Source organism: Ailuropoda melanoleuca, chromosome 13 (genome assembly GCF_002007445.2).
Source record: "Ailuropoda melanoleuca isolate Jingjing chromosome 13, ASM200744v2, whole genome shotgun sequence".
In the NCBI taxonomy this organism is placed as follows: domain Eukaryota; kingdom Metazoa; phylum Chordata; class Mammalia; order Carnivora; family Ursidae; genus Ailuropoda; species Ailuropoda melanoleuca.
In genome coordinates, this window is record NC_048230.1 from 13,665,688 (window position 1) to 13,690,777 (window position 25,090).

General features: G+C 36.5%; 1 protein-coding gene across 16 annotated transcripts in view; it reads left to right on the forward strand.

Moving 5' to 3' along the window:
* Positions 1-25,090, forward strand: part of TRIM37 (tripartite motif containing 37) — a 196,066-nt gene that overhangs the window by 91,821 nt on the left and 79,155 nt on the right. For 15 of the 16 annotated variants that reach the window (XR_004619770.1, XM_034641097.1, XM_034641098.1 and 12 more), the window contains 5 exons: positions 6,294-6,473; positions 10,354-10,468; positions 11,386-11,604; positions 13,184-13,320; positions 21,036-21,121. Coding sequence is in view for 15 of the 16 variants with exons in the window: in XM_034641097.1 (XP_034496988.1) it covers positions 6,294-6,473; positions 10,354-10,468; positions 11,386-11,604; positions 13,184-13,320; positions 21,036-21,121 (737 nt within the window). In the remaining variant the exon portion in view is untranslated. The remainder of the gene's footprint in view (positions 1-6,293; positions 6,474-10,353; positions 10,469-11,385; positions 11,605-13,183; positions 13,321-21,035; positions 21,122-25,090) is intronic. The other variant, XM_034641108.1, reaches the window with a different exon arrangement.

Here is a 25,090-nt window from a genome sequence, read left to right on the forward strand (position 1 = left end):
CAAAGCAGAATACGGGGCACCTGGGTGGCTCAGTCAGTGAAGCATCTGCCTTCAGCTCAGGTCGTGATCCTAGGGTCCTGGAAACCAGCCGTGTCCCGCTCTCTGCTCCGCAGGGAGCCTGCTTCTCCCTCTCCCTCTCCCTCTGCCTGTCACTCCCCCTGCTTGTGCACAGTCTCTCCTCTCTCTGTCAAATAAAAAAGACTTATAGTAAAACTACAGTATTAACTTAGTATAGGATAGTATTAGCATAAGGTTAGAAAAATTCATGAATGGAATATAGTACAAGTCCACCAATAAATCTACATTCGTAAGGACAGATTTTTGATAAAGATGCAAAGGCAATGCTATAGAGGGAGTATAGTCTTGGTGCTTGGATATCTGTATGCAAAACACATAAATTCGTATCCATAGCTCATACAATATATGTAAACTAACTGAAAATTGACTGTAATCCTAGATTTAAATTCCAAAACAATAAAACTTCTGGGAGAATATCTGTGACTTTGGGTTAAGCATTGGTATTTTAGTTATAAACCAAAAGCACATCTGTAAAAGAACACATTAGACTTCATGAAAGCCATAAAATTCTCTTCTTCAAATTGCGTGGACTTTTATCTGGAATATATAAGGAACTCTCAAAACTCAACAATAAAAAAAAAATAAACAAGCTCCCTTACGCATGTGGACAAAACATTTGTCACATACCTAAGGAAGATATATTGATGGCAAAATAAGCCTACTTAAGATGATTAATAGCATTGGTCATTAGGGAAATAGAAATTTATAATCAATACGATACTAATATACCCTAGTGCATTAATTATTAGGAAAATGGAAATGTATAAACAGTATGATAACCACTATATCCCATTGGAATGGCTAAAACTAAAAAGATACCAAGTTTTGGCAAGAATACATAGAAATTTGAAGTCTTGTACATTCCTCCTGGGAATGTAAAATGATACAACCACTTTTGTAAACTATTTGGTGATTGTTAACGAGTTAAACAGATGCTTACTACATGACTCAGCTAAGCCACTCCTAGCCATTTACCCAAGAGAAAAGGAACTATATGTCTGTACAAAGACTTTTACACAAATATTATAGCATCTTTGTTTGTAGTAGCCAAATAGAATCAACCCTAATTTCCATCAACAGCTGAATGGATAAATAAATTTTGGTGTGTCCATACAATGGAATACCACTCAGCAGGAAAAACTAATGAACTGTTGATATGTGCGACAACATGAATACTTTTTGAATTATTCATGAAGGAAACTAGACAGAAAAAGAGCGTGTATATGATTCCACTTAGATAAAACTCTAGAAAAATGCAAAGTGATCTGTAGTGACAGAATGCAGATATGTGGTGGTTTGGAGATGGAGGGAAAGACAGGGCTGGGGTTACGGGGAGGGCAAGGGTAAGGGAGGGAAGTACAGAAGGCAGAGGAAACTGGGAGAGGATGTATCTCTCAGTAGTATCTTGATTGTGATGGTTTAATGGGTATGTATATGTGTGTGTGTGTGTGTGTGTACACATATAAATTACCAGATTGTATACTTTATACTAAATCATACTCTTCAAATATGTTTAGCTTTCTTTGTTAACTTCATTAAAGCTGTTTACTCAAAAAAACAAACAACAATAAAAACTCCATTGGTCTGTCTTGTACTTTTTTTTTTTTTTTTAAAGATTTTATTTATTTGACACAGAGAGAGACAGCCAGCGAGAGAGGGAACACAAGCAGGGGGAGTGGGAGAGAAAGAAGCAGGCTCCCGGCAGAGCAGGGAGCCCGATGTGGGGCTCGATCCCAGGACCCTGAGATCACGCCCTGAGCTGAAGGCAGATGCTTAATGACTGAGCCACCCAGGAGCCCCTGTCTTGTACTTTGAATGAATCTTTTACTCATGTACTGATCATTTGGAAAATAATAGTTTACTAAATATGCAGTTGACACATTTCACTATGTGATATTAAAGAATTACACTCATTGATACTGCCGTTTTCATCAAGTGAGTCTTGAAGTATTAGAAAGCTTTTAAGCTCATGTAGCACATACAGATATTCCAGAATTATTATTTTTTATTTGAAAGCTTTTGTTTTGTCATTGACAACCAGTACTGGCAGTTTTTTTTCCTTAGTTAATTTGGTCCAGAAAATTTCTGCCAGATATCTACAATTGTGTTGTTCTTTCATTTGATGTTTCACAAAAAAATGTGACTAATTAACTTGCAACTCAGTTGAAGTTCTTTCCCCAAGATAGCTATTGTATATCACTCTGCAGCACAAGTACTTTATGTGTGTTTCCCATTTTGTGATACCAAGAGTTGAGGTTTAATAACAGTTAACAATTTTACTACATCATCAAAGACATTCCTGAAAGACACTGTCATTTTTTTCCCTGTCTGAAAGTGTGTAGCACTGACTACTGGTACATTTTTAACTACTGTTCTTCTGTACCATTAGTGCAAATGTCCACATGAAAGGGACAAACAACTTAATATTACGATAATGGTTCTGACATTTTGGATCCCTAAAAGGATCATATAGGAACTAACCCCCAGGGGCATACAAACTACACTTTAACAACCTCTGGCATAGACTCATCTTAATGCAGAATATTCTTGCCACTATTGATGAGTCAAACTATGAATAATGTTAGTAATATGGGAAGGATTCTGGCCTTTGAATTATAAATATGTTTTAGTTACAGCTCTGCTCCAGATGTCCTGTATGATCTGAAACAGTGGAGTCATCTGTATTATTAATTTAAAAGCTAACTGCTAAGTATATACTTTGCACCAAGCACTGTGCTTTACGTAACTCACTTTGCTTTACCAACATCTTGTAAGCTGTAGGTTATATTATTAGTCCCATTTCACAGAGGGTAATACAGTGATGGCTTAGTTAAATTATTCACTCAAGATCAGCATTGGTTAACAGCAATCTGTTTAACACAGATTTTTTGGTCTCTGTATTTGTTCTGAACTACTGGGCTCTGTTTGATTCTCTGAAATCAGCCATTTTGATTGGAAGGTGGTTGATTATGGGCAGAATTATAAGAAGTTCAGTGATTGTAGGATTTTGTTCATGTCCCTGTTGCTACCATTAAATCTTGGGCTTCTCCTTGTCTCTCCCTCTCTCTTTTGTTGTATTATGTTAGTCACCATACAGTACATCATTTGTACAGTTTTCGATGTAGTGTTCCATGATTCATTATTTGGGTATGATACCCAGTGCCCGTTATAACACGTGCCCTCCTTAATGCCCATCACCGGGCTACCCCTTCCTTCCACCCTCCTCCCCTCTGAAACCCTCAGATTGTTTCCTGGAGTCCATAATCTCTCATGGTTCATCTCCCCCTCTGATTTCACCCCCTTCGGTTTTCCCTTCCTTCCCCTAATGTCCTCCGTGCTATTCCTTATGTTCCACATATGAGTGAAACCTATGATAATTGTCTTTCTCTGCTTGACTTATTTCACTTAACATAATCCCCTCCAGTTCCATCCATGTTGATGCTTTCCTTGTCTCTTGATTAAGCTGTTTCTTATCTACCTCTGTTTCTTGCCTTGGGAAGTTTTTCCTTTTTCTCTTACTGGTAATGTAGATTTTGGGATATTTCTGTTGCCTTTGGTACTGATTTCATTTCTGTGTTTTTATTGTTGACCACATACGCTTCAGGAACTTTAAAGTTCACATTGTCTTACAAGCACTATAACATTATCAATGAAAATGAAATATTAGCCAGGATACTAAGGTTGAAAAAAGATTAGGATTTGTATATTTGTTAGATATTATCTAAATACTTCAGTGAGACCTTTCTACTGTGATAAAATGTCATCCTCTTATCTCTGAATTCTCCTAACACTTCAGTAAGCCTAGAGAGGAGTTTGAATACTTTTTCATTAATATTAAAATGTCACTCAATTATGGAATTCAGAGTTGAACAGTAAAGTAGTTTAACTGCCAAAATACGGAATAAAAACTTAAATCATTGTAGATGATTTTTGTAGTAGATTTTAATATCACTTGGGAGCTGTAGAGGTACTCTCATAATTTCATTATGCTTAAGTATCTCTCTAGAGGTGTGTGTGAGCATATACATGTATAGGCTTTCAGAGAAAATTTGCATATGAGTAACATTCTGGAGTTGACTTTTATTTTACTTTATTTTTTTTTTAAGATTTTATTTATTTGTGAGAAAGAGAGCACAAGCAGGGGGAGCAGCAGGCAAAGAGAGAAGCAGGCTCCCCACTGAGCAAGGAGCCCGATGCAGGACTCTATCCCAGGACCCTGGGATCATGACCTGAGCCAAAGACAGATGCTTAACTGGCTGAGGCACCCAAGCGTCCCTGGAATTGACTCTTAATAGTCTGCTGAGTGCCTTGTTTTAGAGAAGGGCATTTCTCTGAGTTGCTTAAAGAAAGAGTTGAACTTTCTCTGGGAGAGTAAATGTAATAATACTAAAATTTTTAAGTTAACAGTTGTCATATTTGGACCTTCGGTTTGATAGAAGGAAAAAATTTAAGTTGAAATATTCAAATTTAAGGTATTAGTTTTATCTAAGTTTGGGGTTGAGATGCCTTGTAGCTAATTTAACTTGGATTAATTGTTCCTACCAGCAACATATGAGAGTTCATATTTCTTCACATCCTCACCAACACTTAATAATTTTACATTTTTAATTATATTTTAGCGACATCCCAGTGAGTATGAAGTGGTATCTCATTGTGGTTTTGATTTGCATTTCCTTAATGATCAGTGAAGTTGAGCATCCTTTCATGTGCTTATTGACCATTCTATATCTTTGGAGAAATGTCTATTCAAGTCCATTGCCCATTTTTAAATGGGGTTGCCTGCCTTTTTGTTGTTGAATTATAGGAATTCTTTATATATTTTGAATGCTTGAACTCTTATCAGATGATTTATAGTATTTGACAGTAGTTTGTCCCATTTTGTAGGTTTGTCTTTTCACTTTCTTGATGTGTCCTTTGGTGTACAATTTTTTATGAAGTTCAAGTTGCCTGTATTTTCCTTTTGTTGCTCATACTTTTAGAATCAAGTCTACGAATGCACTGCCAAATTCAGTCAATTTGTGAAGATTTACCCCTGTGTTTTCTTCTAAGAGTTTTATAGTTTTAAGCCCTTATATTTAGGTCATTGATCCATTTTGAGTTAATTTTTGTATATGGAATTAGGTAAGGGTCCAGCTTCATTCTTTTGCACATGGCTATCCAGTTTTCTCAGCACCATTTTTGTTGAAGAGACTTTTTCTTCCCCATTGAATGATCTTGGCACCCTTGTCAAAAACAATTGAGCATGGATATTTGGGTTTATTTCTGGATGTTTAGTGGTACCTTTTATACTACAGAGCTAGCTTCATGAGTTCCTTAAAATCGAAGTGGACAAAATATCACAACTTATTTAGTTCTTTGTGCCATCAATCTTGATGATGTATTGTGGGTGATACTAATATAAAAACCATTTGACAGTACTTAAAGAGATTCTCACATCTGATATTTGTAGGTAAAGAGCTGAAATTTTTTCCCTTTTGCCAGCAGAAATAGCAGGTTGTAAGCTATTGTGTTTTTCTTTTAAAAATGTGTCTTCACCAAAAAGGTAAGCTTTATGGCTACTGTTGGGTGTTCCTTCTGGGTATCTTTATTTTTTCATTTTTCTGTCTTTAAATAATAGGGCTTTCTTAGTAAAAATGAGTTTGAAGACTTTGGAGTTTTGTGTAATATAAGTTATGGAAATCTGAGTATATTGGAATTCTCAATGTATACTTATTTTCAGTTAGAAAATTTTGTAGGCTTGAATTTCTGAACACAATTTATTCAAACTTGAATTGGAGTAATATAGTATTTAAAAAAAAATGTTATTTACTTTATAATTGCATGGGGGTGAACCTCAGTGGAGATGGCAGAATATTTATATGTGAGGAAATACAGGTAATGAATATGTGGAAAAATATATAGCTTTGCTAAAAACAAAAGTAACTTTGCATACTGTTTTATGCAAAATTTATTTTTTGAGGTGCTACTTTAAACCTGCTATATTAGTAAACATTTTTAAGAGGAAAACAGGACCTAGTGCCAATCATGTTGTGGTAGCCCATTCACAAAACTGGTGTCTTTATAAATGATACAGTCATTTCTGAAAGAAAAGTAAATGTATATATCAATAAATTTCTTCTCAGGTAATAACTTAATGACCTACTCAATGTTTTGATATGTTTGTCTTCTCTTCTTATTTATTAACTCTATATTAATAGTTTGTTTTTCAATTTTAGATATGAGTATCGTGTAGAGATGGTTCATCAGTCCTGCAATGATCCTACCAAAAATATCATTCGAGAATTTGCATCTGACTTTGAAGTTGGAGAATGCTGGGGTTATAATAGATTTTTCCGTTTAGATTTACTTGCAAATGAGGGATACTTGAATCGACAAAATGATACAGTGATTTTAAGGTAATAAGAAACATTTGATAGCACTGTTTTTATCATGAGGGAATACTGTCATCAGAACTTTATTTTAGAGTTTATTTATTTGAGATGCTTGGGTGGCTCAGTAGGTTGTGTCTGACTCTTGATTTCAGCTCAGGTCATGGTCTCAGGGTTGTGAGATCAAGCCCCGCCCAGCGTGGATCCTGCTTAGGATTCTCTCGCTCTCCTTGTGCCCCTCCCCCACTACTCATGCACGTGTACACATTCTCTCTCTCAAAAAGGTTTATTCATTTAGCAGAGATGAATATTGAAATTTATACTAATTACAGTCTTACTATGTTTTTAACTATTTCATTTCAGGAGCCCTGTGTAGTGAGTAATATGATTTAGAAATGTGTTTGACATCTTGTTAGTAATTCCATAAAAAGAAAACTACTGCCTCTAATAAATAATGTTCTATTTATTTATTTAGTGAACTTCTAGCAACCTCACCATTTGGAAATACCAAAATAGGGATCGAGTGCTTATTTTTTTATTTGACATTGTATATTTTGGTGACTGGTTTTACAAGCTTAAACTCACAGAATAATTTTCAGTTTCTTCTAGATAACAGCAAATTAAAAGTAAGGGAATAGAGATGAAAATTGATGAAAACAAACTAAGTGATAGTAGTTGTTGTGTTATTTGCAAGAAAGGACAATGTAAATGCTAACTGTAAAACCACAATGGCCATGTTTAATGTTGTACCCTTAACAAGTTGTACCCTTTACAAGTCAGACATTTTGGAGCATCATTACATAATGTTTAAATTTGATGATGAAAAGGAGAACTTGAGTATTAAAAAAGTATATCCAATTATGTTTTGAACAGTGTTTAACAGTTTAAGAAGTTTCCATCAAAACAGTTTTCAGAGGTATTTTCCTTGGAAGTGGTCTGATATACTCTTAAATTTCTCTTATTCTGAGCTCTTTGTTCTAGAGGGTACTGTATGAGTTGCTGTTATATTAACCTTTATTAATATGTGTTCTTTATAACTTTTCTGGGATAATAAGTGAAAAAAGATTGCATTTTCAACGTAGAAAAAAGATTCATGTTTTCAACAAAATTATTTTAACTCCCATTTTATAACCTTTCAGGGTTTTTATATTTTTTTTTTTTTTAAAGATTTTATTTATTCATTCGACAGAGATACAGACAGCCAGCGAGAGAGGGAACACAAGCAGGGGGAGTGGGAGAGGAAGAAGCAGGCTCATAGCAGAGGAGCCTGATGTGGGGCTCGATCCCATAACGCCGGGATCACGCCCTGAGCCGAAGGCAGACGCTTAACCGCTGTGCCACCCAGGCGCCCCCAGGGTTTTTATATTTTTAAGAATTATTTGCCAAAAGAAATAATTTGTTGCTATTCCACACTTCAACCATAGAGAGGATTGCAAAATTATTCAACCGTCACTTTGACCTACCTTCCTTAGTTCTCTCCTTATTGGAGTCATAGTAATGTTAAATCTTTTGGTGGTAATCTGTGCGATAGAGTTTCCCTTTTTTAATTCAGTGTAGCCCAACTTCTAGCCATCCCTAATTATAACAAGGCTTTTCCTGATAGACAAAACAGATTCCTGTTTTGATGTTCTATTATCGTTTATTCAGCAACATTTACTGAGTCTGCGCTTGGCAGTGGGTTAATATTAAGAAAGAATAGGACATGGGTTTTGTTCTCAGGAAACTCCAGATGAAATGGGCAGATAAAAACAATTTATTCTACAAGATACTGCTATAATAGCAGTAGAAAATGCTGTAGGATTCGTGGAGAGGTGGCTTTGAATTATCTTATTACTCATAATATTTACTTAATGAGAGATTGCTTAAAATTTAAGCCTCAGTTGACAGTTCTGATGGAATTTTATATGTACTTATTAGAAAGTTACTTAAAGGGTGCCTGGGTGGCTCAGTCAGTTAAGTGTCCAACTCTTGATTTCAGCCTAAGTCTTGATCTCAGGGTCATGAGGTCAAGCCCCGAGTTGGGCTCTACACTGGGTGTGGAGCATACTTTTTAAAAAAAAAAGTTACTTAAGTTTTTTTTTTTTTTTTTTAAGATTTTATTTATTTATTCGACAGAGATAGAGACAGCCAGTGAGAGAGGGAACACAAGCAGGGGGAGTGGGAGGGGAAGAAGCAGGCTCATAGCAGAGGAGCCTGATGTGGGGCTCGATCCCGCAATGCCGGGATCACGCCCTGAGCCGAAGGCAGATGCTTAACTGCTGTGCCACCCAGGCACCCCTACTTAAGGTTTTTCTATAACTACATATGAATAAGTATGTATTTTCTTCTCCTTTTGTTAAATGAATAAGTTAAGGAATTTTACCTGATGCTTGCTTTTATTTTAATGACACAGATACTACCAGTAATGTTCAGAATTAACTATAGTCAATTAGTTATTCAAAGATAATGCCCTTTTGAAAGTCTTACCAATGTATACTGACTGGGCAGTATCCACTTAGGATAGTGGTCGAGTGAATAATCTCTGTCCTCTAATGCATGAGTATCTTTGCCTGAAAATCATTATCTGCTGCAGATAACTCTAGGTAGTCAGTAGATTCCTGTACTGGCTGTAAACTCCTACAAAAAATGGAATGATATTTAACATAAGGGTGGCAAGACTGGAAGGATGATTTTTAGGCTTCCAAGTTAGTCTTGCCTCTTGGGGCTCTTCCATTCTTTAGAAATCTCTTTACATTTGCTATAGATTTTTTCACTATGAATAGACTCAAGTTTGCTTATCTGACATAGGTAGAGGTTTTTTGCATTAGTAAATATTAGGGTTTTAAAAGTACAGATAGGGCAGCTCCTTGGGTCCCTTCTCTCCTTGGGAGCTTTGAACTATCACTTTGCTATCGCTCAATAAACCTTGCTTTGCAGCCCACCAAAATAAATAAATAAGTAAAAATAAAAGTACAGATAACTCTGAATAGATTGAGATCCTGTCATTTATCCATTAAGATCCCTTAATATACTTGTTTTTTTCCCAACCCAAGCTGAAATATGCCATATTGTGACATATGGAGAGCTGATTTTAAGCTGCTGTCTGGAGGGGTTGGGAATATAGGTTATTTAGAGCATGCAACTCTTTGGGGGACAGTAACGCAGTCCCAGGTAGTTGATCCTTTAAGGGATTTTTTTTATTTTTTTATTTTTTTTTTACTGGGGATAAGAAATATGGGAACATGAGATGAAAGCGGAAAAAGAGCAGTGTCTAAAACAAACTTTGCCTATTTTTGTAAGGTCTGACCTAAGCAAGGAAGGGGGAAAGAAAGCATTAGCTTCCTCCTTCCTGCATAGCATGGTCGTCTTTTTTTTTTTTTTTTAAGATTTTATTTATTTATTTGACAGAGATAGAGACAGCCAGCCAGAGAGGGAACACAAGCAGGGGTAGTGGGAGAGGAAGAAGCAGGCTCATAGTGGAGGAGCCTGATGTGGGGCTCGATCCCATAATGCCGGGATCACACCCTGAGCTGAAGGCAGACGCTTAACGACTGCGCCACCCAGGCACCCCTAGCATGGTCTTCTTCCCAACTCATGATCAACATGGTATTTGATCTACATTACTATAATAGTATGCTTTAGTAGTTTGGGAGTTTAACCATGATGTGTAACGTTATTTCTTTAGGAAAGTATAGTTTGTGTTTAGACAACTCACCTGAAGATAAGTTTTCAGAACGTTATGTCATTATAATTTGTAAACCGTATGTATAAATGGTTAATACCAGCAGCTCTGAGTTCATTTTGAATTTTAGCCTGGTAATGTAATCAGATAAACTTAAAATTATAGAATTTATAGTTACAGATTCAAGGCTTGGTTGATAATATTTTTCTATTTGGAACATGTTTCATGTGCAGCTCTTCTTTTAAGGTTTCAGGTTCGTTCACCAACTTTCTTTCAAAAATGCCGGGACCAGCATTGGTACATTACTCAATTGGAAGCTGCACAAACTAGCTATATCCAACAAATAAATAACCTTAAAGAGGTAAGCAAAAAGCATATGGGTTCAGTGTTTCGTATTCATAGTCTTACTGGCCTGTTACATTTGTAATTAAATTTTGGATATTACTCTTTCATAATTTTGTAGAAAAGTCCAGTTACCTTATTCTTCCCCTACATAGCACCTTTGAGCCTCTAATTTTGCACTTTTAGTTCATTACTACTAGCCACACGTGGCTGTGTGAACTTAATTGAAATAAATTCAGTTCTTTAGTTGCACTAGCCACATTTTAAGTGATTGTGTTGGGCATCGCGGACATAGAACATTTTTATCATTGTATAAAGCTGTATTGGACAGTGCTGCTCTCATTCGAGGTAAACTTTTCGTGTTTCTCTCGGTGATTTGAGTATTTCTCTTTTCCATGCTATCTTGAATTTAAAGGATTCTAAGCTGTAGACAATTGAAAATTACCCCGTCTTGAATTTTCACTATTGCTGAATTGAGCCCTGCCTGGGGAGGATCAGTTAAAGAATTTTTATCTTATAGTGGTAAACTAAGTATATAAGGAATGTTTCTTTCTGCCAGTGGAAATAGAGATGGAGTGGAAGGATGGAAGGGCTGAGAACGGTTAATAGATGAGGGAGGAAAGTATGAATGAACACATACTTGGAGAGATTTTCATGTTAAGTATGTTATTTAAAACTGCTTCTATTCACTGTACAGTTTGCTAATTGTATGTGTAGCTCAGGCTGGATGTGAGAAGAAGAATGAGAATAAAGGAGGCAGGGGTTTTTTTGCCATAGATTTTTCTAAGCAAAACCAGGAGGGAGTGAGAAAGATGGTTTGAAAAATAGTTTTAGGACATCTGGATATATATATTTTTTTACTTAAAATGTTTTTTACTGTACCAGTGAAGCACTTCTTTTGACTCATGTTTATTTGTGCTGTTATTATTTTAAAAGAGACTTACTATTGAGTTGTCTCGAACTCAGAAATCAAGAGATTTGTCACCACCAGATAATCATCTTAGCCCTCAAAATGATGACACTCCTGAGGCACGTGCTAAGAAGTCTGTGTCATGCACTGATATGCTTCTCCAGGATGGTCCTACTACAGCTTCTATAAGAGAGGTCAAAGAGGATGAAGAAGAGGAAGAGAAGATTCAGAATGAAGATTATCATGTAAGGGGCGCCTGGATGGCTCAGTTGGTTAAGCATCCGACTCTTGATTTCAGCTCAGGTCATGATCTCAGGGCATGAGATAGAGCCCCATGTTGGGCTCTATGCTCAGAGGGGAGTCTGTTTGAGATTCTTTCTCCTCTCCCTCTGTCCCTTCCCCCACTCTCATGTCCCTCCCCCCACTCTTATGTAAAAATTAGATTTTAGATTCCTTTTGTGTTTTATAAGGGAATAAGATTATAGTTTCCAATATAGAATATACAGAGTACTCTACATATGTATACTATATGTATCAATGTACTGAAAGTCTTGTCCATTTATTTCCATTACTAGCGTATGCTCTTCTGTAAATATTAGTAAGAAGTTGTTGAATCAAAGTGTTGCAAGGTTCTAAAATTTATTGTAGAAAACTGTACATTCTGCAAAATAAACTGATGCACATTCTGGAAACTATATAAATTGTGGAATTATAAAATGCATTCTATTTCCATTCACAGAAACTAGTAAAGTACTTTATTTTTGCACATGTAGGTAGAATGATGTAGAATGTGGGAGNTTATTTTTTTTTCTTGTTTACTATCTCATTGATACTAGAATCAGTCTCAAACTCTGTCCCATTGACCCTGGATTCACCTATTTTCCTCTCTACCTTTTTTTTNAGATTTTTTTTTTAATTTATTTATTCGACAGAGATAGAGACAGCCAGCGAGAGAGGGAACACAAGCAGGGGAGTGGGAGAGGAAGAAGCAGGCTCATAGTGGAGGAGCCTGATGTGGGGCTCGATCCCATAATGCCGGAATCACGCCCTGAGCCGAAGGCAAGACGCTTAAACGCTGTGCCACCCAGGCGCCCCAAGAGAGACAGCCAGGTTTTATCCTAGCTAAACCCCAACCAGAATGAGAATTCAAGAAGTGGTTATTATTGTTTAAAGTAAGACAGTGATGCAGAGATGAGGTGGTTTTTGTGTTCTTTTGTTTTGTTTTTTTGTAATTGTTATTTTTAAGATGGGAGACATCAAGTATGGGTTAAAATGAAGGAGCCAGTGCAGAGAGAGGTAAGGTTAAAGTACTGATAAGACTAATCATTTAAGGAGATAAGAGTGATTGGAGTGGAGCACTCAGGTGAAGCAGTTAACCTTTGATAGGATGAATTAAAGGAATGGTGGGGTTTGCACGTAGGGCAGCTAAAATTTGGGGGGTATTTACACTTAATAACCAGTGTGTTTTTCTGTGCATATGGGTGATAGTTTTATGATGTCCTTGAGGGAATTAGAGGTTAGGTAGGACTAAAGGAGTGATGGTTTGAAATGTTACCTTGTGAATAGCCTTACTGGCAGCTGACATGGAATATATGAAGCATTTCCAGAGACCCTGAAGGCCTAGCTGAAAATGGTAGCAATAAGTCATTAGTGGAACCAGATGTGGTTGTATGATTTTCTCTAAAGGGCCCAGCTGCCTCTGTACAGGAGCTGAGAATTCTGATGATTACATTCTTTTTTGGTGCTTGGTCCATCAGCTGGATCAGATGATCAACTGAGTAAAAACATTTGAGATAGAAGTCTTGTTTCTTTGCCTTGATCTAGCATGAACTTTCAGATGGAGATCTGGATCTGGATCTTGTTGGGGAAGATGAAGTGAATCACCTTGATGGCAGCAGTTCCTCTGCCAGTTCCACAGCAACAAGTAACACAGAAGAAAATGACATTGATGAAGAAACTATGTGAGTATCTCACATTAACTACCCACTATAAAGCACCTAAGTGGTAATTATTAGAAGCATGTTAACTAATTTAGGCCTAAAAGTGGGGATATTCAGCATTTTTACTTACTATAAAGTGTCTTGTATAAAGAAGGAACTTGAAGGAAAGACAATCAGTTTCTTCCCTCTCATTTCTGGGTTCCAAAATGAGATTTAGTTTTTCATTTTACTTTTAATTTTGCAATTATTTCATATTTAAGAAAAGTCACAAAAATATTAAATAACAGTTCCCATATTCCCTTTGCCCAGATTAATTACCCGAATGTTAATATTTTATTGTGTTCCTCTTTTCTCTATTTTTTTTTTTGTGGCTTTCAAGATAAGGTGAATATACTTTGTGTACTTCCTAAAAACAACTGTATTTCTTATACTGTAATCAAAATCAGGATTAATGTTGTTGTAATACTATAATCTATGACCATTTAAAAATTTGCCATTGGTTTCCTTTGTCTGGTTTAGGATCCAATCCAGTATCACATGTTGCTTTTAGTTAAATTTCTTTATTCTTAATCTTTATTCTGGGTCACATAATCTTTTTTTAAAATTTTTTGTTAATGACTTTGACACTTCTGAGAAAGAACGGTTATTTTGTAGCAAGTCCCTCAATTTGGGAGTCCTCTGAGTGTTTCCGCACAATGAAATTGAAGTTATGCACTTGAGGCAGGAGTACTAAAGAAAGAAGTGATGATAGAGCCTTTTCCGAGCATCCTTCGAGGGAGTGGCAGGAGGGCACATGTCTTTTATCTGTCCCATTACAATTGATTAATTTAGATTGCTTGGTTAAGGTGATGTCTGCCAGATTTCTCTACTCTAAAATTACTGATTTTTCAGTTTGTAATTAACAAATATCCTGTGGGGACATATTTTGAGACTGTAAATATCTCCCTTCGCCCACCACCCTCCTCTCTGGTAAACATCAGTTTGTTCTCTATAGTTAAGAGTCTGTTTCTTGGTTTGTGTCTCTCTTTCATTTTTTCCGCTTTCCTCGTTTGTTTTCTCTCTTAAATTCAACATATGAGTGAAATCATACAATATTTGTCTTTCTGAGTGACTTAGCATTATTCTCTCTACCTCCATCCATGTTGTTTGAAATTACAACTTTTTTTATGGCTAAATAATATTCCATTGCATATGTATATGTGTGTATATATACATATACACCATATTTTCTTTTTTCATCCATCCGTGGACACTTGGGCTGCTTCTACATCTTGGCTGTTGTAAATAATGCTGCTATAAATATGGGGGTGTATGTATCCCTTTGAATTAATGTTATTGTATTCTTTGGGTAAATAACCCAATAGTGCAATTGCTGGATCATGGGGTAGTTCTACCTTTAACTTTTTGAGGAACCTCCATACTGTTTTCCACAGTGGCTGCACCAGCGTGCATTCCCACCAACAGTGCATGAGGATTTCCCTTTCCTTACATCCTCACCATCTGTTGTTTCTTGAGTTTCTGATTTTAACCAGTCTGACAGGTGTGAAGTAGCATCTTATTGTGCTTTTGATTTTTATTTCCCTGATGAGTGATGAGCATATTTTCATGTGTGTCTTGGCCATGTGTATATCTCCGGAGAAATATGTGTTCATGTCTTCTGCCCATTTTTAAATTAGATTATTTTTTGGATGTTGATTTTGATGAATTCTTTATGGATTCTGGATACTAGTCCTTTACCCAGTATGTCATTTGCAAATATCTTCTCTCATTCCATCAGTTACCTTTTAGTTTTGTTAATTGTTTCCTTCCAAAAGCTTTTTGTTTTGATGTAGTCCCAGTAGTTTATCTTTGCTTTTGTTTCCCTTGCCTCAGGATACCTATCTAGAAAAAAGTTGCTTTGGCTAATGTCAAAGAAGTTACTATCTGTCTTCTTTTCCAAGATTTTTATGGTTTTAGGTCTCACATTTAGGTCTTTAATCCATTTTGAATTTATTTTTTTGTATGGTATAATGAAGTGGTCCAGTTTCATTCTTTTTTTGCTATCCAGTTTTTGTTGAAGAGACTTTTTCCACTGGATATTCTTTCCTGCTTTGTCGAAGGTTAATTGACTTTATAGTTGTGGGTTTCTATTCCATTGATCTGTGTGTCTGTTTTTATGCCAGTACCATACTGTTTTGATTACTACAATTTTATAGTATAATTTGAAGTCTAGAATTGTGAGGCCTCCAGCTTTGCTTTCTTTTTCAAGATTGCTCTGGCTATTTGGGGTCTTTTGTGGTTCCATACAAATTTTAGGATTTTTTGTTCTAGTTCTGTGAAAAATGCTTTTGGTACTTTGATTGCTTTGGGTAGTATAGGCATTTTGGCAGTATTTGTTCTTCCAATCCATGAGCATGTACGTCTTTCCATTACTTTGTATCATCTTCAGTTTCCTTCATCAGTGTTTTCTAGTTTTCAGAGGACAGGTCTTTCTCCTCTTTGGTTAGGTTTATTCCTAGGTATCTTATTATGTTTGGTGCAATTAAAAATGGAATTGTTTTCTTAATTTCTCTTTCTGCTGCTTCAATATTAGTGTATAGAGATGGAGCAGATTTTTCTGTATTAATTTTGTGTCCTTCAACTTTATTGAATTCATTGTTTCTAATTGTTTTTTGGTGGAATCTTTAAAATTTTCTGTGTATAGTGTTATGTCATTTGCAAATACTGACAGTTTTATTTCTTACTTACCATTTTGGATGCTTTTTATTTATTTTTGTTGTCTGATTGCTGTGTCTAGGACTTCTGGTACTATGTTGAATAATAATGGTGAGAGTGGGTAACCTTGTTTTGTTCTTGACCTTAGGGGAAGGGCTCCCAGTTTTTCCCCATCAAATATGATGTTAGCTGTGGGTTTTTCAGATATGGCTTTGATTATGTTGAGGTATGTTCCCTCTACACCTACTTTCTTGAGCGTTTTTATCCTGAATGGATGTCATACTTTGTCCATTGTTTTTTCTGTGTCTATTGAAATGGTTGTGTTTCTTTTCCTTTTTCTTATTGATGAGATATATCACATTGATTGACTTGAGAATATTGAATCACTTAGCACCCAGGGGAAAAAAAATCCCACTTGATTGTGGTGAATGATTTTTTTTAATGTATTGTTGGATTCAGTTTGCTAGTATTTTGTTGAGGATTTTTCCATCTATGTTCATTAGAGTTACTGGCCTGTGGGTTTTTTTTTTTAAGATTTATTTATTTTATTATAAATTTTATTTATTTATTTTATTATAAATTAGAGTGCATGCTTTTGAGTGGGGGAGGGGCAGAAGGCGAGAATCTTCAAGCAGAGACTCCCTGTTGAGTGGAGAGCCAGACATGGAGCTCCATCTCAGGACCACTGAGATCATGACCTGAACTGAAACCAAGAGTCAGAAGCTGAAACCATTAGAGTCAGATGCTTAACTGACTGTGCTACTCAGGCACCCCCTGTCATTCTCTTTTTTTTGTGGTGTCTTTATCTGGTTTTGGTATCAGGGTAATGATGACTTCATAGAATGAATTTGGAAGTTTTCCTTACTTTTCTATTTTGGAGTAGTTTGAGAAGAATAGGTGTATTAACTCTTTTGAAAATGTTTGATACAATTGACCTGTGAGGCCATTTGGTCCTGGACTTTTGTTTATTTGTAGTTTTTTGATTACAATTCAGTTTCTTTGCTGATAATCAGTCTGTTCAAATTTTCTGTTTCTTTCTGTTTCAGTTTTGGTAGGTTATATGTTTCTAGGAATTTATCCATTTCTTCTTGGTTGCTCAATTGTTGGCATATGGTTTTTCATAATATTCTCTTATAATTATTTGTATGTATGTGGTGTTTATTGTTATTTCTCTTCTCTTGTTTGTGATTTTATGTATGTGCGTATGTATGTATTTATTTTAAGTAGGCCCCACACCCAACGTGGGTCTTGAAGTCATGACCCTGGGATTAAGAGTTGCATGCACTACCGACTGAACCAGCACCTTGTGATTTTATTTATTTGGGTTTTTTTCTCTTGTTTTCTTGATAAGTCTGATTAGAGGTTTATCAATTTTATTGATTTTTTTTTTTTTTTAAGAATCAGCTGCTCTATTCATTGATCTGATCTATTGTTTTCTGGTTTCTATATAATTTATTCCTAATCTTTATTATTTCCTGCCTTCTGCTGTTTTTAGGTTTTGTTTGTTCTTCTTTTCTAGCTCCTTTAGGTGTAGTTAGGTTGTTTGAGATTTTCCTTGCTTCTTGAAGTAGGTCTGTATTGCTATAAGCTTCTTCCTAGAACTGCTTTTGCTGTGTCCCAGAGGTTTTGAACTGTTGTGTTTTCATTTTCATTTGTTTCCATGAACTTTCTTTTTTTTTTTAAGATTTTATTTGACAGAGAGAGACACAGCGAGAGAGGGAACACAAGCAGGGGAGTGGAGAGGAAGAAGCAGGCTCCCAGGGGAGCAGGGAGCCCGATGCGGGGCTCAATCCCAGGACCCTGGGATCACACCCTGAGCCGAAGGCAGACGCTTAACGACTGTGCCACCCAGGCGCCCCTGTTTCCATGAACTTAATTTCTTCTTTTATTACCTGGTTGTTCCATTCATTGTTTAGTAGCATGTTATATAACTTCCATGTATTTATGCTCTTTCCAGATTTTTTCTTTCGGTTGACTTCAAGTTTCATAGTGATCTTGTCAGAAAAGATGCTTGCTATGACTTTGATCTTTTGGAATTTGTTGAGGCTTGTTCTGTGGTCTAGTATGTGATCTGCTCTGGAGAATGTTCCGTGTGCGCTTGACAAGAATATGTATTCTGTTTTAGGATGGAGTGTTCCAAATATATCTTTTTTTTTTTTTTTTTAAGATTTTACTTATTTATTCGACAGAGATAGAGACAGCCAGTGAGAGAGGGAGCACAAGCAGGGGGAGGGGGAGAGGAAGAAGCAGGCTCATAGCGGAGGAGCCTGATGTGGGGCTCGATCCCATAACGCTGGGATCACGCCCTGAGCCGAAGGCAGACGCTTAACCACTGTGCCACCCAGGCACCCTCCAAATATATCTTTTAAATCCCTCTTGTTCAGTGTGTCATTCAAGGCCATTGTTTCCTTGTTGATTTTCTGTTCAGCTGATTTGTCCAGTGATGTAATTTGAGTGTTAAAGTCCTCTGCTGTTATGGTATTATTATCCATTAGTTCCTTTATTTTTGTTATTAACTGTTTCATGTATTTAGTTGCTCTTACGTTGGATACATAAATATTTATAGTAGTTGTATCTGCCTGTTGGCTTGTCACCTTTATTATATAATGTCATTCTTTGTTTCTTATTACAGTTTTGTTTTGTTTTTTATCGAGAGAGAGGAGCAGAGGGAGAGAGACTCTTAAGCAGGCTCTATGCCCAATGCAGAGTCTGACACAGGGCTCAATGTCTCAACCCGGGGCTTTGTCTCTTGACCTGAGATCATGACCTGAGCCAAAATGAGGAGTCAGATGCTTAACCAACTGAGCCACCCAGGCACCCCTAAAGTCCTTGTTTTAAAGTTTATTTTGTCTGCTACAGGTATTGCTACTCTGGTTTTCTTTTGACATCCATTTACGTGATGAACGTCTCTCCATCCCTTCACTTTAAAGATTTATTTATTTATTTGAGAGAGAGAGTGCAGGGGGAAGGGACAGAGGGAGACGGAGAGAGAGGGTTTTGATTTTCTTTTTTAAAAATATTTTATTTATTGATTTGAGAGAGAGAGAGAGAGAGAGAGAGACCATGAGCAGGGGAGAGGGGCAGAGGGAGAGGGAGAAGCAGAATCCCTGTTGAGTAGGGATCCCAACGTGGGGTTCTATCCCAGGACCCCAAGATCATGACCTGAGCCAAAGGCAGACGCTTAACCACCTGAGCCACCCAGGCACCCCTGGAGAGAGAGAGTCTTAAGGGGACTGTGTTGTGAGCACAGAGCCTGATGTGAGGCTTGATCTCACAACCCTGAGATCATGACCTGAGTCGAAAACAAGAGTTGGACCCCTAACCAACTGCATCACCCAGGTGCCCCTCCATCCCTGTACTTTAAATATGCAGGTTCTTTAGGTCTAAAATGAGTCCCTTGTAGGCAGCATATAGATGGGTCTTTCTTTTTTTTTAATCCATTCTGTCACTCTAGGTCTTTTGTTTGGAGCATTTAGTCCATTTACATTCAAAGTAGTTATTGAAAGATACATATTTATTACCATTTTATTACTTGTTTTGTGGTTGTTTCTCAAGATTTTTTCTGATCTTTGTATCATGGTTTTCTGGTTTTCTTTAGTGATATGTTTGGATTTCTTTCTTTTCTTTGCGTATTAACAGTTTTTGATTTGTAGTTACCATTAGGTTTGTATATAACATCTTCTGGATATAGCAGTGTATATTGAGTTCATGATCATTTAAGTTTGAACACATTCTTTACTCCTCCCCATATTTTAGATGTATGGTGTCATATTTTACACCCTTTTATTTTGTGAGGTCCTTGACTGATTTTTTACAGAAATACTCATTTTTACTGCTTTTGTGTTTTCTAACTTCATACTGTCACTTTCAGTCTTTCCCTTTTACTCAAAGAGTTGCCCTCAATATTTCTTGCAGGGCTACTTTACTGGTTATGAATTCTTTTAGTTTTTGTTTGTCTGGGAAACTCTTTTATCTCTTCTTCTATTCTGAATTTTGGATATAGTATTTTTGGCTGCAGAATTTTCCCATTCAGCACTTTGAATATATCTTGCCACTCCTTTCTGTCTTGAAAAGTTTCTGCTTAAAAATCTGTGGACAGCCTTATGGGGTTTCCTTTGTATGTAACTGTCTTCTTTTGACTTGCTGCCCTTTTTTTTTTTTTTTTTTAAGATTTATTTATTTATTAGACAGATGTTTAACTGAGCCACCCAGGTGCCCCAAGAAAACAGTATTTAATCATATATAATAATTTGATCATCTTTTTTTTAACCTTAAAATGTAGTGTTTTTTTTTTGTTTTTTTGTTTTTAAAGATTTTATTTATTTATTTGACAGAGAGAGAAACAGCCAGTGAGAGAGGGAACACAAGCAGGGGGAGTGGGAGAGGAAGAAGCAGGCTCCCAGCAGAGGAGCCTAATGTGGGGCTCGATCCCACAACACCAGGATCACGCCCTGAGCCGAAGGCAGATGCTTAACGACTGAGCCACCCAGGCGCCCCATTAAAATGTAGTGTTTTAAGCCTAATTTCTTACCATTAAGTTACAGATTCTTTGAAGATATAATTTCGTCTGCTTACAATGTTTCTCAGATTTTCCATTTTAAAAATTAAATGTTGCCAACCTTAGTATTTTTTTTTTTTTTTTTTTTAAAGATTTTTTTTTTTTTTNATTCGATAGAGATAGAGACAGCCAGCGAGAGAGGGAACACAAGCAGGGGGAGTGGGAGAGGAAGAAGCAGGCTCATAGCAGAAGAGCCTGGTGGGGCTCGATCCCATAACGCCAGGATCACGCCCTGAGCTGAAGGCAGAGGCTTAACCGCTGTGCCACCCAGGCGCCCCAGACCTTAGTATTTTTAAAAGGTAGTTTGAACATGAACACTATCCATACATGCAATAATAACAAAAGTTTTTTTCCTCATTTTTGTATTGAGAAATCTATCTTATTTCATAGGAGTTCTGCACTATTGTTATAAAATTAATTGAGGTGTGACCAGTATGTTTATTGTCCCTACTCTATAGAAATGATGAATTTTTTATATTGTTAGGTCTGGAGAAAATGATGTGGAATACAACAACATGGAATTAGAAGAGGGAGAACTTATGGAAGATGCAGCTGCTGCAGGACCACCAGGTACGGAGGCCAAGATGCACCAGTTTGCATCTCCTCTTTCCTCTTCTCTGACTGTATCATATTTTAATATATGGCAGCCACTGCTCTACATGGCCCGTGGTATTGGTAGTGCTATATATATATAGTGTGTGTGTGTGTTTGTATCTTAGAGTGTATTTGAAATTGTAATAATAGCTAACATTTGGTAAGTATTCTTATGTACCAGGCATTGTGCAAAAGCACTTCATGTGTACCTTATCTCATTAACTTACAACATTCTGTGAGATAGATTTTAATATTATCTGCCTTTTATAACTATACAGATTGGTGGAGAAATTAATCAACTTGCTGTCATTCACAATTTAGTAAATGAAAGAGAGGGATTAGAGTTTTGGATTTGTCTGAATCCAAAGCTCATGGTCTTCTCTACGAATCATATACTATCCTTTTATGATACATAAGTCTTGTTTGTATATCTAATTTGACTATAAAATAATCTGAGTAGATTCATGGAATGTGACTTACAAAAGACCTTTTTTTTAAAAAAAAAAAACATTTATTATTTGAGAGAGTGTGTGTGCACATGCGTGCAGGGGGAAGGGGCAGAGGGAGAGAATCCCAAGCAGACTTCCCTCTGAGCACTAAGCTTGATGTGGGGCCCAGTCCCAATGATCCTGAGATCATGACCTGAGCTGAAATCAAGAGTCAGCTGCTTAACCGATTGAGCCACCCAGGCGCCCCACAGAGGACCTTTTGAGAGCTCATCTTACGATGCACGGAATAAACTTGGGATTTAATTGCTTCAGTTACATACATAGTTGGTGGTGGAGCCAGACTAGAACTTCACATCATCTTTTTCTTGGACGACATTTTTTTTTTTTTTTGCTAGACCGCACTGCTCCTGTTCCTCTTGGGATGAAGTGACTCAAGTACTGCATGTTTCTTTTGTGTTCTTAGACCTGTTTATTTTTGTTTGTTTGTTTTTGTGTCTTAGATTTTATTTATTTATTTGACAGCGAGCAAGCACAAGTAGGGGGAGCAGCAGGGAGAGGGAGAAGAAGGCTCCTTGCCGAATGGGGAGCCCAGTGCAGGGCTCGATCCCAGGACCCTGGGATCATGACCCGAGCCAAAGCTACCCAGATGCCCCATGGACCTGTATAATTAAGCATACAAATCTTGGCTAGAAGAATTATAAGCTGTCTTGGTACTGCTTCTGCTTTATTGATGTTGCACTTGGTACAAACACCGGCATATTGTATAGCATGTTTGGATCACTGAAGACTGCTTAAACATTAGTCTTCAAGCATTTCCACTTCCACTCATACTTTGTACTCTTCCTACTCCTCACTTTATTCTAAGTGATCTTATTTATGCCTGTATTTCAGTTCTATCTATATACTGATTATTCTCCAACTCTCTCTCTAGCCTTTATTTTTCTCATGACTTCCAGATCCATGTAGCAGTCTGGGGTTTTGATGTTATCAGACTCAGCATCTCGCAAACAGAAATCATCATCTTTTTATGCCATCCTGCCTGTTAGTAATAGCTCGTCATCTTTGTGATTGATAGTGTTAAACATTTTTCATCTTTTCCTCTTGCTCAAACTCTGCCTTTAATACATTACCCAAATCTGTTGATTCTGCCTCCTAAACATTAGTGCATGAATTCATTTGTTACTTCACATTCCTTTGCCATTCCTAGTCTAGGTCACTGTCTTTCAAAACAGCCTCCCATCTGGGTTCTTTGCATCCATTATTGTTTCCTTCCATTCTATCTTCCACAGCTAAGAGTTCAGAATGAGTTGTTTTTTTCCTTCAAATTTGTATCCGATCATGTCACTTCTCTAATTTAAAACTCTTTATTGGGTTCCATTTATTTAAGGATAAAGTCCAAACTTGCTAATGGTACAGAAGACCTTTCATATGGTGGCTCCTACACACTTCTTCAGCCTTAACTCTCTCACACTCCCCTGTGTCATTTTTTAGCTCAGAGGAAAGAAATGTGCTTCTCCTAAAACGTGCTTCCTGACATGTTCCTTCTATCTTCTCATGCTAGGCATAGTCAACTCCTATTTCTTCTTCACTTTAGTTGTATTTTATTCCTGGAAGCCCTCCTCAACTGTGTGCCCTGCATATCTTTTTCTGCTCTCTCAAGTTAACCTATTAGAATATAAATTAAACAACATGCTTATTTAGCTACCTGTTTTCCCTTTTATTGCTGAGCTCCATGAAGCACTGTGCCAAGAAATAATATGCATCTTAATATTTGTATCCCTGGCATTTAACACAGTATAATAAGGGATCATTTAATATTTTTCAGATAAATAATGAATACACTTTATTTTACTAAGTGTTGAGAGTAGTTTTCAAAATTTAAATAGCATAGAAAAATTCAGAAGCTATCTTGGTATAAAATGGTAGATGGGTGTTCTGAGTCAAGGTTACTGAATATTTTTCAGCCTTGCAGGGTGGTTTTTCTTAGTTAAATCTGTCATTTCCTCTCTTAAACTGAATTATAGGGAAATTCTTATATGAAACATTTTTACACATCCTGGATAATGGGTAAACAAAAGGTTATATTTTTTACTTTATTCATTCATCCACCAGATATTTACTGGATACTTACCTGGAACTGTGTACTGTTTTGCTATCTGGAGCTTGAATAAAAAGACATCCGTGTTCTCATGATGCTATGTTCTGTAATTCTGAAATTGTAATTTATTAATTCAATAAATAGTTTTTGAGGACCTGTTATAATCCAGACACTAAATTATGGGTGCTGAGGATACAGTAGTGAATCATACCCCTTTAATTTTTATTATGTGCTTTTAGGAATTTTAAATTTTTGTAGACATTTGTTGAATGCCTATATCAGGATTTCTGGAAAATACAATGAAAATACTTACTCTTAAGTACTTTATAATCTAAAGGTGAATTAATGTATGAACAGAGAGCTAAGATATGTAAGACAGTACTCATAAAAAGAATTGTAGATTTCTTTAGATACCGCCTCCTCAGGATGTGGAACGTAGCTCCCTACCCTTAAATGTGGGCTATGCTTAGTGACTGGCTTCCATTATAATACAGTGTAGAAAGGAAAAAAGTAACTTTATACCAGAGAAACCTGTTAAACATTATTTTAGCCAGGTTATCAGATTTAACATCATCCATGTTGTCATGTTGATAGCATGTACCCTCGATATGGTGTGTTGAGAATGGTACTTTACATCTGTGGTGTTGTCCTCCCCAAACCCATAAACACAGTGTAACCATGAGAAAAACACCACATGAACCCCAGTTGAGGGACATTTTACAAAATATCTGACCAATACTTTTCAGAACTGTCATGGTCATCAAAAGCAAAATTCTGAGGAACTGCCCCAGATCAGAGGAACCTAAGGAGAAATGATGTAATTTGATAGTCTGAATGGGACCCAGGGACACAAGAAGTACATTAGGGAAATATTAATGAAATCCGAATAAAGTACAGAATTTATTAGTTGATGATAACGTACCAATATTAGTTCATTAGTTGTGATAAAGGTACCATAGTGATGAAAGCTGTTGACAGTGGGTAAAGTGGATCATGGGATTTACAGGAATGCTCTGAATTATCTTTACACCTTTTCTAGAAACCTAAAACTATTGTAAAATGAAAAGTTTTAATAATAAAGAAGAAAACAAAAGCAGAATTAAGGGTGAGGTGGGGCTGAGTGTGGAATGAATTATTGTTCTATGTCAGTTATGGAAGGTCCATTTCAAGCCGGTTGTGATTCATATTTAAGAACCATACTATCGTCTAAAAAATTATGTCAATTAAGACATTAAGTTGTCCATTAAGTAGACCTTTCTTAAACAGAAGCTAGGTATGAAGTAAAATAATATTTACTTAATTTTGTTGTATAGGTTGTAAGCCTTAAATAAGGCTATAGCTTGAAATAACTTTTAATGATTCAGGTGCCTCTTCCCTCAGGAATTGCTTAGTTTATTC